General features: G+C 45.5%; 2 protein-coding genes and 1 long non-coding RNA gene across 3 annotated transcripts in view; all 3 read left to right on the forward strand.

Moving 5' to 3' along the window:
- On the forward strand, positions 1 to 4,950 carry calm3b (calmodulin 3b (phosphorylase kinase, delta)). The gene is made up of 6 exons (XM_048234433.1): positions 1 to 197; positions 1,651 to 1,681; positions 1,776 to 1,919; positions 2,637 to 2,743; positions 3,290 to 3,425; positions 4,166 to 4,950. The coding sequence occupies exons 1-6, from the start codon at positions 195 to 197 to the stop codon at positions 4,192 to 4,194; spliced, it is 450 nt and encodes a 149-aa protein (XP_048090390.1). The 5' UTR covers positions 1 to 194; the 3' UTR covers positions 4,195 to 4,950.
- A 150-nt stretch (positions 4,951 to 5,100) lies between these two features.
- On the forward strand, positions 5,101 to 6,387 carry LOC125288245. Its single transcript, XR_007192470.1, has 2 exons — positions 5,101 to 5,389; positions 5,429 to 6,387. It is a non-coding gene; the product is annotated as an uncharacterized LOC125288245 (long non-coding RNA).
- Positions 6,388 to 7,371: 984 nt separating this feature from the next.
- The window catches only part of LOC125285510 (pyruvate carboxylase, mitochondrial-like), a 90,992-nt gene continuing 84,492 nt past the window's right edge, over positions 7,372 to 13,871 (forward strand). Inside the window, 1 exon segment of the mRNA XM_048229998.1 lies at positions 7,372 to 7,702. The gene's annotated coding sequence lies outside the window, so the exon portion shown is untranslated.

Here is a 13,871-nt window from a genome sequence, read left to right on the forward strand (position 1 = left end):
GGACACCTTTGTGACAATCAGGTTGTCAGGGAGTGCGTGGTCGCGCTTGAAACCCAACAACTACGGCGGAGCGATACAACGTCTGAGACGCAGGGCAGGAGCAGGCGCGAGCACTAGTGGCTATCTACGGAGATTGATCAATCAAACAATTCCTTTTCCAGACAAGCTACCCAAGGAAACAGAGTAATTACACAATGGTAAGTAAACACTATCCAATATAGCAAATCGCTGTCAAGTCGAATGATGTTGAAGGCACATCAGGTCTCATTCAGAGTTGGCTTTCTGAGACGCTGATATAAGTACCCATCACAGTTAGCTAAACCATAAATAAGGCTAATGCCGTTGGCTAGTACCGCCGTTCTATATTATAGATTTTGCATACTTACTTTTCCAAAGCGTCATCATACACTGTAAGCATTGGCTCATGTTTTGGCTGTGTATGTTGTATTTTAATCAGCAGGGAAAACCAATAGAATAATTCAGCGTGTGATTTCGCCAGTTAGCCTGCTAGCGATGGGTACGTTTGTAAAAATAGATAGATCACGTTAGCCTCTCGCAGCGTAGAACTAGCTAGCCTGCTATTGCTAGCTGTCTAGCTAGCCAATTTAGCTTTCCGTTCAGCATTGGGCGCACCCAAGTGACTAACGCAGGCGTTATCTAGGTAGGAAGCAAACGATGGGAACAAAGATAATTAATGTTCAAGTAAAGTGATCATGTGTAGACCAGTGTACACAGACGGCACAGAATATAACGTCAACGTGAACGTTGTTATTATCATTACCCAGGCACGAAGTAAACGTAAATGTTAACGTTACTTTCCGAGAAACATATTTGCTGTTGAACACCACCTGTCGGTGTGATACTTGTAGCCTCTTTGATGCATTGAAAGATAGGTTCCGCATCCATAATAATAATAAAAATAGAAATCTAGAGCCGAGACTGGTGAATTTGATGTGACAACCATACCTTAACGTTAGTCTATCCAGTCGTGTCTGAAAAGCTGTGTTCATTTAGCTAGCACCGGCATTTTCGGTTTTGGCATCATCGGTTAATGTTATGATCTGTACACTCACTCTTGCCAGTTCTGGTTGTTATTGGCATTCAGTCGGCAGTCGATAAACTTTAGCGCCAAATACTATGAAACAGAACCGAAAAGAGCAGAAACAGTAATGCCGGCTTCTCATTTAACATGTGTATCATGTCGGTGGATTACTTTCCTAACCACGTTATGAGATATCTGTAATGCAGGCGGCACGTTTCTAGGGCGCTTTCACTTACTGGTCCAGTATTGCGGCAAATATGGTGCATGGCGGACTAATTTTAGACTTTCGCGACAATGATCGAATCCTAAAACGCAACACAGAAACTGAGCAGTCATGACCGCGAGATATTTTTTAAATAATATCAAGTAAGTTGTGTCTGGTGTGTCTCCAATATCAGCTGTGCCAATTCGTCGCTAAAGCTGTTGCTCCGCTGCGTCATTCATCACGGGCCTTGCAATGACAAGGTTATCTCAGCTTTAGCACCTGTTAAAATTAAAAGTGATCTTAATTCATTTCATGTTCATTGTCGAGGAGTTGTAAAACAGTGAATAATGCCCATTAGTAGTCAACATTGGCTAATGTCTTGAATTGGACTTCTGTTTTCCAGGCAGATCAGTTGACAGAAGAGCAGATTGCTGGTAAGTAGACAGGCTTGAGTTGTTCCCATTCTGCACTCAGTCTAGAACCCCTGTCAGAACTAAACGAGGTTTGGATTGTGTTTCCTTCTGTCAGAGTTCAAGGAGGCGTTCTCCCTGTTTGATAAGGACGGCGATGGCACCATCACCACCAAAGAGCTGGGCACGGTCATGCGCTCGCTGGGACAGAACCCCACTGAGGCGGAGCTGCAGGACATGATCAACGAGGTGGACGCTGACGGTGAGCATGGCACACACACATAACCTGCGTTGTGTTGAACCTGCGCGATTCAGCCCTGCACACGCCCGGACTCGAACCCGCGAAACAGCAGCACCTCGGATCGGGAGGCGAGCGCGCTAACAATTGAGCCAATAGCCCAGGCTACTGGCTCTTATGCCAGCAGCACTCTTGAGGCATCGGGGAGTGAGCTTTACCAACGTTCCACAAGCACAAAAGCTAGCTGGCATTCGTTACACACACACACAAAACTAAATATTTATCATTCAGAGAAGTATACTTCATAGCAAAACATACTCCCTCATCAAAGACACACACACACACTCAGAAAAATAAACATTTCTCATACATCATATTAAAATATACTCACTCATCAAAGACACACACACACAAAATTAAATATTTCTCATTCAGGGGTGCGTTTCCCAAAACCATAGTTGCTAACCTGTTAGCAACTTAGTTGGTTGGCAATGGGTCATTTAGTTAGCAACTATGCTTTTGGGAAATGCGTCCCAGATAAGCATACATCATACAAAAACACACACACACATGCATGCTAATAAATGCATGCACACACAGACACACACACACACACATACAGACATGCTAATAAATGCATGCACACACTGCCAGGGATTTTAACTCTCATCAATCAGTGAATTGATGCTGGTCACCCTGCCCCTCTCTGACCTTTGACCTGTGTGTGTGTGTGGTCATCAGGGAACGGCACCATTGACTTCCCAGAGTTCCTCACCATGATGGCGAGGAAGATGAAGGACACAGACAGTGAGGAAGAGATCAGGGAAGCCTTCCGCGTGTTTGACAAGGTAAACGCTCAGCCAGTAAAACGTCTTCAACGCCTTCAGGTGCCACCTCTCTTAAAGGGACATTGCACCATTTGGGGAATTACTCATTTTCCACCTCCCCTTGAGTTAAACAATTGATTTGTACCTTTCTCCAGTTCATCCAGCCCTTCTCTGAGTCTGGCGATACCACTTTTAGCTCCAGCTCATTGAATCAGATTAGACCGTTGGCATCTCTGCTATAAGCTAACGGTCTAATCTGATTCAATGAGCTGGAGCTAAAAGTGTTACTAATCATTAATATACTAATCATTCAGTGTGTGGCTTCTTCACACTTGGTTGATAATTTGCTAATGAGTTGTTGATTATTAATAAACACTGAACAAGAATATATCAGCAACATATCAAGTTTCTGTCCCTTGTTTTTTAAATAGATATGTTTTCATGCTCACAATGGTAGAATGTTTGAGATAAAACTTTTGTGTGGTTTTGATTTTACCAAGTTGACTGAAGTTGTTGGATGGCATGATGGCTCCAGCTGATGTGGTGTGTGTGTGTGTGTGTGTACAGGATGGCAACGGCTACATCAGCGCCGCTGAACTTCGTCATGTCATGACCAACCTGGGGGAGAAGCTTACGGACGAGGAGGTGGACGAGATGATCCGGGAGGCAGACATCGACGGCGACGGACAGGTCAACTACGAAGGTGGGCAGCCCTAGCACAATGTGATTTTAGAGACATCCTAAACATGGAGTATTTTGAGTGCATCTGATCCTATGTGCACAATGCTTGGTCTTTGTTAGATGTTTACAGCTTGAGGGTCTGGCCACTCTTGTTCCTTCAATATTGGTACTCGCCTGTCGGAACAACAGCCCTCTTCAAACCACACCTTTCATCCTATGCATTTGTGCATCCTCAGTGATGGAAAGGTCTTCCCCCAGTGCGTGCGTGCGTGCGTGCGTGATCGATCTCTCAGGATGGCATCATCCTGCAGCTCTAATGTTAGTCGGGCCTCAGTCTGTATGCGGCTCTGTGGGCTTCAGCTGCTGGCTTTGGCGCTCGGTGCGGTTATGATGACTGTTATTACTATTCCTCTTAAGGCAACATGGCACCCGGTGTGTACTCTACCCCTAATGATACTATCCTGACAGACTTTCTTTCAAATCAATTGAATTGTTTTAAAATATAATGCCTTTGTTTTGACTGGCAAGTATTTAAATCTGATTAGAGAGAAAATTAAATTATATTGAGGGAATGGAGAATTAAAGGTGTGTGCGTGCACGCATATGCATTTCTTATTTAGTGGCGTGCGTGCGTGCATGTTGGTATGCACGCATATGCATTTCTTATTTAGTGGCGTGCGTGCGTGTGTGCGTGCGTGTGTGTGTGTGTGTGTGTGTGTGTGTGTGTGTGTTTCACATGTTTCTGCTCCCATCTGCTTTCAGAGTTTGTCCAGATGATGACTGCAAAGTAGATGGGGGAGCAGAGGGGCGACCAAACGGTGGACCAGACCTCCACTGCCTCCATCCCTCTCCACCTCAAGCGTCCTCCAGTCTCTCTCTCTCTCTCTCTCTCTCTCTCTCTCTCTCTCTCTCTCTCTCTCTCTCTCTCTCTCTCTCTCTCTCTCTCTCTCTCTCTCTCTCTCTCTCTCTCCCTCCACACACCTTCACTTGGGAGTGCCACGCCGCTCTGTTTACCTGCTTAGCATTCGGTTGTTCTCATGTCCTTAATCCTCCGGCCCCTCCCCCCTCACTGCCCCGCCTCTCTTACCCCAGAACCCGCTTCTCTTACCCCAGTGCCAGTGGTCTCTCTCAGGCAGCTTCTGACCCAGACTGGGCCTCGATGCCAGTGTGGGTCTCTGGGACTGGTCCCAAAGTTGGCCTGGTGTGTTCTGGGTGACTTCAGCACATACTTTAATTCATTTTAGCCCAATTACTTTCAATCATTGTTTTTTTTTTTTTTTTTTTTTTTTTTTTTTTTTTTTTAAATCAGTTTGAAACATTTCCCACAAAGCAGATATTAGATGTGCAATGATGATCAAACCTGAAATATTTATATCTGAATCTATACACGTATATATAGTGGAGGTGTTAAGCTAACAATATTTTTCAAGTGTGACCTACACGGACAAGAGCAGTGCATGCTTTCTTTATTTTCTCCTTTTTTTCTTTGAGCATGTTTCTGTGCTTCTGCCTGCCTGCCTGTAATTTTCTCCCCCTCTCTCCCTCTCCTCTCTCTCCCTCTCCTCTCTCTTTCTCTCTCTCCCTCTCCTCTCTCTCTCTCTCCGTCTCTCTCTCTCTCTCCCCTCTCCCTCTCCTCTCCCCCTCTCTCCCTCTCTTTCTCTCTCCCTCTCTCTCCCTCTCTTTCTCTCTCTCCCTCTCCTCTCCCCTCTCTCTCTCTCTCTCTCTCTCTCTCTCTCTCTCTCTCTCTCTCTCTCTCTCTCTCTCTCTCTCTCTCTCCTCCATCTGTGTCTTCCCCATGGTATGTTGCTGTGCAGCTCGATTCCAAATGGTTCAGACTGGGATAGAAAGGAGAGGTGCATTTTACAGTAATTTGCCAACACTTGACTGCTCTCTCTCTCTGTCTCTCTCTCTCTCTCGGTCTCGTGTTTACTCTTGAGGACCTTGGTACCCCTGACCAGTCTGGCGTGCAGCACCATTCTGCCTCCGGTGGTGTGGCCTTGAGTCTCTGTGTGCTGCACCACTCAGGTGGTGTGGCCTTGAGTCTCTGTGTGCTGCACCACTCAGGTGGTGTGGCCTTGAGTCTCTGTGTGCTGTAACACAGATCAGACTTCACTCTCTGCCGGTAGCAGCTCTTGTGACCGACTCTCCCTCCCTCCCTCGTGTAGTTTAGCGTTGGGTCCTCGCACCTGACTGGCTGACCAATCGGTGGCTTGCGGTAGCTCAATTCCTGACCCTAGCCTGCCACGCCATGCCACGCCACGCCACACTCCAGTGGCGTCTGTGTGAGGCTTGGAGGGGTGGGGGTGCTGTAAGACTGGCACAAGCAGTGGGGCAGCCCGCGCTCGCTGCACACTCCAGAACTGGCCCCATCTCTGGCGTCGACCCGCTCCAGAGTCGGCCGCCGTCGCGAGGAGTTGACCTTCAGAGACGCCTGTGGGGACCAGCGGCAGCCACACTGACATGAGGCCAGGCGTCTGCTGAGCCTTGAACGCTGCACTTTAGGGGGCCTTCAGGAGCAGCCCTGAATATGCGCTTTCCTACAGTCCTACACAATCCAACTGAACCAGTGACCATTAGATAAAAATGAAAGAAAAGTGAAAAATTGATCTCCATACTTGTGGAGAAATGATATTACCAAACAACATTCTTAGAACCGCAGTCCTTGAAATTGTGTTTTGAACCACTAGTTCAAGTTTGAGGAGCAAAAAAAATAAAAAAAACTGTGTGCGGTCTTATAAAAAAAATCTGGAGTTTACTACTGTTTGCTGGGGAGAGTAAAGTCTTAAGGTTTTACAGTTAAATTACTCTGAAGGAAAGGTAGCGTCTGAATCTCTGAGAGCCTCACTCACCTGGGCTGATGTGTAGGTCCCAATGGAAATCCACATAATATCTTCTCTCTCTCTCTCTCTCTCTCTCTCTCTCTCTCTCTCTCTCTCTCTCTCTCTCTCTCTCTCTCTCTCTCTCTCTCTCTCTCTCTCTCTCTCTCTCTCTCTCTCTTATTTATATATATATATATATATATATATATATATACACCCTTCCTCCATCCTCTCTCTATCCATTCTGGCTCCTCTAGTGCTGTGACTGAAGTCTGAACCAGAAGTTTTTTTTTCCGTTTTGAATGTTGTATGAATGTTTTTACTTCTTTGTCAGTCATGGTGTTCGTCTCAGATTTTATACAGAAGCTGTTTAACCAGTTCGCCGTCCTGTCTCGGAGAGGGTATGCATTCCATTGCAGAAGTCAAGTTGGTTTCTTGCTAAATAAAACTCTTGGACCAGTGTTTCTACATACCGACTCATCTCTTGAATTCTTTAACCAAGTGACTCAGAGAAAGATTAGCCTAAACAGAATGTCTAAACTGATGGATGTTATGTAATTGCCTTTTTTAGACCATTTCTGGAAGCAGGATGTTTGCATAATGTTTAACCTAGTTATTTTGGTAAAATAGAATAGATCATTGTTATGCCATGTGTTCTCACAGACATTGACTAGATGTTTGATGCTCAATCCTAACAATGTGTCAGGCAGCAGCAGCCCTGGTGACTTCACATGATGTAGTTTGGTCAAGTTTCAGTGGGAAGGACTCCCTCTAGCGGTTCTAAGAAAGAAAGGATTTACTGTAATCGCCTCAGCACGCCAAAGAGACGGACAAACTCGTCGACCAATCATGTTCTTAACGTTGCCTTACTTCCTTATTACATCATCCAGTGAGCAGCATGACCATGTTGCATATTTGAGAGAAGGCTGGATTATGCGAATACATTAATGGTACATTTAAGCATCACCAACCACTTCCGAACTACGGAGTTGCTGTGGACCAATAAAACATTTGTTTGAGGGGGTGGATTACTGAATTACAGGACAGCATACTTGGGCGTTACTCGGGAGGAGGGAGTTGCAAGGACGGCCAATAGCTGACGACACGGTGAGCAAAAAAAAAAAAAAACCTGAGAAGGGTTTAAATGGTTCACATCAAACAGTAACTGTCTCGTTTGGCCAGGCCAGATGCGGGACGTTATCAAGCCCGTTTAGAGTTAGTGCAGTTTAAGTCGTGATTTCTCGCCATAACCATTCCTAAACAACATCTCACGTCTAGTTCAATGTACACATCTCGCATGAAATAAAACTGAGAAAGGACCCCAGTGTAGCAGAGCCGCACATACACCTCCCACCGTACGTCACCTATCCTCCGAAAGTTACGCACGGGGAGCCTTGAGCTTTTCCACTTCCAGTCTTACATTCCTTTGAGATACTGGGTTGGATACTAAACCCTTAAGTCGTTACTGACAGAAGGAAAGGTAAGTATTCAGTCTTTGTGCCGTCAAGTGTGTGAAGAGCATTGACATATCCAAGGTTGCTTGCTAGCAAGGTAGGATGTAATGCTAGCCAAATAGAATCTAGCGTCACCACAAGTTGGAATGAATGATGCACGGAGCAAGTGTTTATGATGTCGGATTAAGTGGTGTAGTTAGTCTTGAACAGCCTTTTTGAGGCACACGTTTCAGAGTAGTGCACAATCTGAGCGGATGTTGAAGTCCAGAGTGACTAGAATGGATAACTAGCTCATTTTAGTCGGAAGTCTCACAGCTAACTTATTTTTTTATACTGGAAAGTATAGAGGGCCATTTGCTTCATGCGTACACTTCTACAAATTATCAGCACATCCCAAAATACCTACCAAGGTCATATTGATGTTTACACTGTATTGCACTTTAGTGAGATAACTAGGTATGTTTGCCATGTCGTCACCATACGAATTGAAAATGTTAACACTATGCTATGAGTGATTTTTTTTTTCTAGCCACGCTCATGCAGCGCAGGGCATTATGGCACTGTTGCACCCATCATTATCGTTACGTTAGTAAGTTAACCAATAAGTTAACTTTGTCCACTCAGTATACGCAATTACAGCTAAATTTCCAAGTACATTGGTGTTGGGGTCATGGTGGGGGAAACGGTTCTTGGCTGGTTCTAGAAATCCATCGCTGAGAGCCCATGCTTGCAGGTGCCTGGTGAGTCAAACACACAATCCCTGCGTGCTATCCAAGATGTGCCACGCGTTTCGGAGCTGGCTGAACTTTAAACGAGTGCGTTGTTGATGTAAAAATAAACACTACATCTACACGTGGCTTAGTCTGATGGCATGGCCATAAACATACTCTATCTTTTGTGCAGGTTGTGCAAGTTTGTCTTTTTTTTTTTTTTGAAGAAATTAAGTATTAGTTTACATTCGTGGCCTTGACGTGACACACCTGTACCCAATGGTGGAGATGCAGCGTGCGCATGAATGCACTGCTATGTTTGTTCCGTGTAACGTGTTGAAATGACATTGTATTGAAATTACTACTCACATCTTGGTAAACATTTGAAATAAAATTAACTCTTAATTCTATTTATTTTGCCCTAAAGCTGTCTTTGCTGGGTCTGCAACAGTACAACAAAAAGTGTCAATATAGTGGCATCCCACAACAGTTTTCTGGGTCAGAGTTCATGTGCTTATGGCCTCCTACAGGCATAGGAGATGGCGTCTGCGTTATGCCTGCCACACTTCCTTGTAGACTGGGATTGTCTCAGAGATAAGATTGTCCTGATGCTCAACGCAGTGCTGTAAAGTAGCAGAGTGCTGCTGATACCAGCAGCTTTGCTCATGTTTACCCAACACAAGTTTGCTACATGAACTGTGCTGTGGCTCACTGTGTGAGTGTTGCATGGGTTTGATTGGCTCTTCCGTGCTCATTCTGATCAGAAGGCCAACTGGTAGGACAAGAGTTTGGCCAGAACACGGTCATCTGATATTGGCACTGGGGACTAAAATCCATTCATTCAAGACATTCAGTGTCCCACCTCTCTTTCTTTCTTTCTTTCTTTCTTTCTTTCTTTCTTTCTTTCTTAGCCACTCCCTAATCAAGTAAAATGAAATAAAATCCAGTCGCTATCAAGTGACATACGTAGGTTGTTCTCTGAATGAGTAATTGTGTATCTATTGTAATCATTGGGATTTCTCTTTCCCTGTTCCTGCTCTCTCTGTATGGTAGTTTGAATATCCCAAAACAATTTCTCCCTATTTGCATATTTTGCACATTAGTACAACAACCTTCAGTGGCTAGTTTGATGGAGCTCTTAATTCCTATTTGGTATGAAGCAAATTGGTATGCTCTTTGTCTATTGCATAAGGGTTGGTAGGGTAGTTGTGCTGCTTCACACTGTCGCTTTGCACCAACATGTTTCCCCCTGTGAGCAGCACCCTGTTGTAGTATTGTAGTACCATAACTAGCATTCTTTGTGGGGGAGCACAGTGAATATTTGGTGTGTGTGTGTGTGTGAGAGCGAGAGAGAGAGAGAGAGAAGACCGTTTCAGTGCTGCGTGGTTTCATGAACTACCTGAGATGGGACTGGTTTCAGAACAAGGAGAGAGAGAGAGAGAGCACACACACACATGGAAACAAGACTGGGTTGCTCCGTCCTGTCTGGAAAAAGTTAAACAAGGTCAACAAGTTTGTCAGGAATCTGGAGCAACAAAGTGCCTCTTTTCTGTGTGTGTGTGTGTGCATGTGGCTGTGTGTGTGTGTGTGGCTGTGTGTCTGTTTAGAGGGGGAAGGCACACTTGATAATACCTTGTGTAAGAGTGTAAGCCTGCTATTACTTGGCTTTCTTGTTTAGTGTTTGCCCAAGATTGCCTGTGAACGTAAGGGACATAGCTATGCAAATGGCAGAGTGCTATCTAATCTACCTTCAATGGCAGAGCTCTAATCTAATCCACCTTCGATGAATGTGAGCTCAGTGTAATCATCCCTTCTCTTCTGTCTCTACGGCTCTGCGTGATGGAGCATGGTGTAGCGTGATGTGGTGTGGTGTAGCGTGCCCTGGCATGGGGTGGTGGAGCATTGTGGAGCGTGTCCTGGCATGCGGTGGCATAGCTTGGTGTAGCGTGTGCTGGCATGGCGTGGTGTAGCTTGGTGTAGCATATCCTGGCGTGTGCTAGCAGAGCCCTCAGTTTCGCCCGACGTTCCTGTGGTCTAGTCGGCGTGCATTAGAAAGTGCGACAGCTGCAGGTCTGTGCGGTGTGGTGGGACAGCTGTTGCAGCTGGACTCTGAGGAACGTGAGCCGTTGAGCTGAGCTCTTAGCGCTCGGACATAACTGGGTCGGAGCGCCGGACTTATTACTGAATGCACCCCACTCAGTCACAGCACGAGAATTCCCTTCCCCCATTGGTCGGAAGGCCGGGACACCCTTCCTGATTGGCTGAAATGGGATGATTGGCGCCGTGTCGTTGAGGAACGGAGCTGCAGGTTCCCTTCATCTCAGCTCCCCCACAGATGGTGGCGTAGAGGTTGGAGGTGGAGCAGGGCTAGCATTGGGACCTCAGATGGTGACGTGGTGGAGCAGGGCTAGCGTTGGGACCTCAGATGGTGACTTGGAGGTTGCAGGGCTAGCGTTGGGACCTCAGATGGTGACGTGGAGGTTGCAGGTGGAGAAGGGCTAGCGTTGAGGTTGGAGGTGGAGCAGGGCTAGCGTTGAGGGTGGAGGTGGAGCAGGGCTAGCGTCGGGACGTTCTCCAGTTACAGCATGCAGCTCGGGCTGATTCATCAAGCCTTGCAGGAGCATGTGGGTGTGAGTCAGAAGAGGAGGAGCCCTGCTGCCGTGTCGGCCTGTCATTTGTGCTCAGTAAATATAACTGCGTTAGATCCTGAAGGAGCTCTTTAGGCAGCACTCGGTAACGTGAAGCTATGAGTGAGTCAAATCTGATGCAAGGTTGCATGCCCAAGTTCTGCTCTTGAGCTTTTTCTAAGCTAAAATGTCATCAAAGATGTTTTTTTTTTTTTTTTTCTATAACTTTTGCCTTTCATGATCACAGGGTTGGTCTCTAGAAGCAGGGTTCAGAAACCTCTTGCTTTGGCTAGCTAAAACCTGGCCGAGAACTGACCTGCTAAAGAATGGATACCCACATTGGTCAGTTCTACTGGGGCTGAGACCTGCAAGTTAGCCCGCTGCAGCCTCTGTGCCTTGCGCCCAGCCCCTCTGGGCGAAGACTTGGGCACTCAGCATATGGCGCAAGCTGAGAGTGTGACACTGCGTTTCTCCCCCCTCTGCACTGATAACAAGGTCTAAGAGCAGCCTCAGCGCAGTCCTGCTTTACTCTACTGCACATTACGCTGCGTCATGCTCAGCCTCAGCGCAGTCCTGCTTTACTCTACTGCACATTACGCTGCGTCATGCTTCCTCTTCAGGTCAGTGCAGGCTGTGGGTTCATTTGAGGTGTGTGCCACGTAAAGTTTACGAGAATGACATTGTAGCTGTAAAATATGAATCGTTGACCCATTTTTCAGCTCTGCTGCTAGGTTACTCAGTATCCTTTGAACTGGATTCGGCCTAATTTGACTTCGCTGAGCAAGCTCAGACAACTAGACTGAGTCTACAATTCAATTTCGTTCGGTTTGCTTAACCATTCTAATAAGAATCAAAAGCAGAAACCTATGCCTTCTTAAACAGGAAGAGCCCTTGTACTGAGCCCCAGCGTTCGGACAAAAAGGCAAAAGGGAGGGGTAATAGTAGTAGTGTAGTTGTATTGTAGTAGTGGTAGTGGTGGTAGTAGTAGTAGTAGTTGTAGTGTACTAGTGTAGTGATGGTGGTAGTAGTAGTGCTTGTAGTGTAGTAGTGGTGGTAGTAGTAGTAGTTGTAGTGTACTAGTGTAGTGGTAGTAGTTGTAGTGTACTAGTGTAGTGTAGTAGTGGTGGTAGTAGTTGTAGTTGTGGTGGTAGTAGTTGTAGTGTACTAGTGTAGTAGTAGTTGTGGTAGTAGTTGTAGTAGTGTAGTGGTGGTAGTAGTTGTGGTGGTAGTAGTTGTAGTGTACTAGTGTAGTAGTAGTTGTGGTAGTAGTTGTAGTAGTGTAGTGGTAGTGGTGGTAGTAGTACTAGTGTAGTGATAGTAGTAGTGGTGGTAGTAGTTGTAGTGTACTAGTGTAGTGGTAGTGTTGGTAGTAGTTGTAGTAGTGGTGGTAGTAGTTGTAGTGTACTAGTGTAGTGTAGTAGTAGTGGTAGTGGTGGTTAGGGCTGTCACTTTTGTGAAAAAATCCTGTTCGATTTTTGAGACATAAGTGTTCATTGAATCGATTGTAAAATCGATTTTTTATGTCTAAAGACGTTTCCATTTTCAGCATAAATATAGGCCAATCCACAAACAACTGCATTAGGGACGAAACGTAAAGAGAGGCTTGTAGGCATAAACCAGCAATATTTCTGATGATTTATTGGCGTGAAGTTTCAAAAATGACAAACAGAAGTGCAACATTCTCGAAAACCAGTAAGCCGAGTGAACTGCCATTACATCAGTAACATGACTGCAGTCTTCAACGTAGCTGTGTCTGTGTTTACGATTAGAATGTCAAACAAATTTCGCCTACGTAGAACTCGATTGCACAGTTTGCAAAGCCTACCGCTTTGTTCTTCTCCATAGTTTGATATACCAAAAATCCGAAGTACTTCCACATCGAACTCCTCAAGTTATTAGGGCCTATCACTTTCGTCTCTCTACATGTCGCTGGAGTTGATCAGCGTTGTCCTCCATTTTTTGGCAAAACCACGAGCAGCACAGCAGCTGATTGAAGCAGCTGATTGAAACAACTGTTCGGTCGTAAAATTGGTGGGAATTTTCTTTTTAGCTTTCGCAATGCTTACTGCACTTCGGAATTCTTTTATATTCTTATATTCTTGTTTGTGAATTTTGTTACATCTTTTTTATTTGTTTATTTCGTTTAAAATTAGAGGTGTAAATATTTGGTTAAAGTTGATTCCCTATTTTAGTTTTCGAAACTTGTGTTGTTTGGTCCAATCGATTTTCGAACGTAAAGTGACAGCCCTAGTGGTGGTAGTGGTGGTGGTAGTAGTTGTTGTTGTTGTAGTAGTAGTAGTAGTAGTAGTAGTAGTAGTAGTGGTGGTATTAGTTGTAGTGTACTAGTGTAGTGTAGTAGTAGTGGTAGCAGTAGTAGTTGTAGTTGTAGTATAGTAGTAGTGGTAGTGGCCTTTATTGTCACATAGTCACAAGTACCAGTGAAATTAACCATCAACCTGTCCATACAGTACACAAACACATACAATATGACAATGGCGCAACTGGTTACAGCGCCCGTACCACATGGGGGTCCAGGTGCCTATAGGAGTCATTTCCCGATCCCACCCCATCTCTGTCTCCCATTTGCTTCCTGTCTGCTTCGTCACTGTCCTATCAATAAAGGCAAAACAAGGCCAGAAAATATACTTAAAAAAAGTATGAAGTAAACGGCTGACACCTGAGAGATCCGGGCCTGCAGCGGCCCGAGTCTAGGCCGGTGTCCGTAGGCTGACCGGCTCTGTGGGTCGAGGGGAACTTGTCGACACACGTGTGTCTCCATTCAAGCCTCGGGGGAATTCCAAAGGCTCACTCAGTTTACTTCCTGCGCATCCCCCCCCCCCTTCTCCATGGAAACCTAT

The sequence above is a fragment of the Alosa alosa genome, chromosome 2, assembly GCF_017589495.1.
Source record: "Alosa alosa isolate M-15738 ecotype Scorff River chromosome 2, AALO_Geno_1.1, whole genome shotgun sequence".
Classification (NCBI taxonomy): Eukaryota; Metazoa; Chordata; class Actinopteri; order Clupeiformes; family Clupeidae; genus Alosa; species Alosa alosa.

Coding starts and splice junctions, on each gene's coding strand:
- calm3b (XM_048234433.1), top strand. Junction 1,682..1,775: donor GACAGAAGAGCAGATTGCTG/GTAAGTAGACAG, acceptor TCCTTCTGTCAG/AGTTCAAGGAGGCGTTCTCC. Junction 3,426..4,165: donor CGGACAGGTCAACTACGAAG/GTGGGCAGCCCT, acceptor ATCTGCTTTCAG/AGTTTGTCCAGATGATGACT.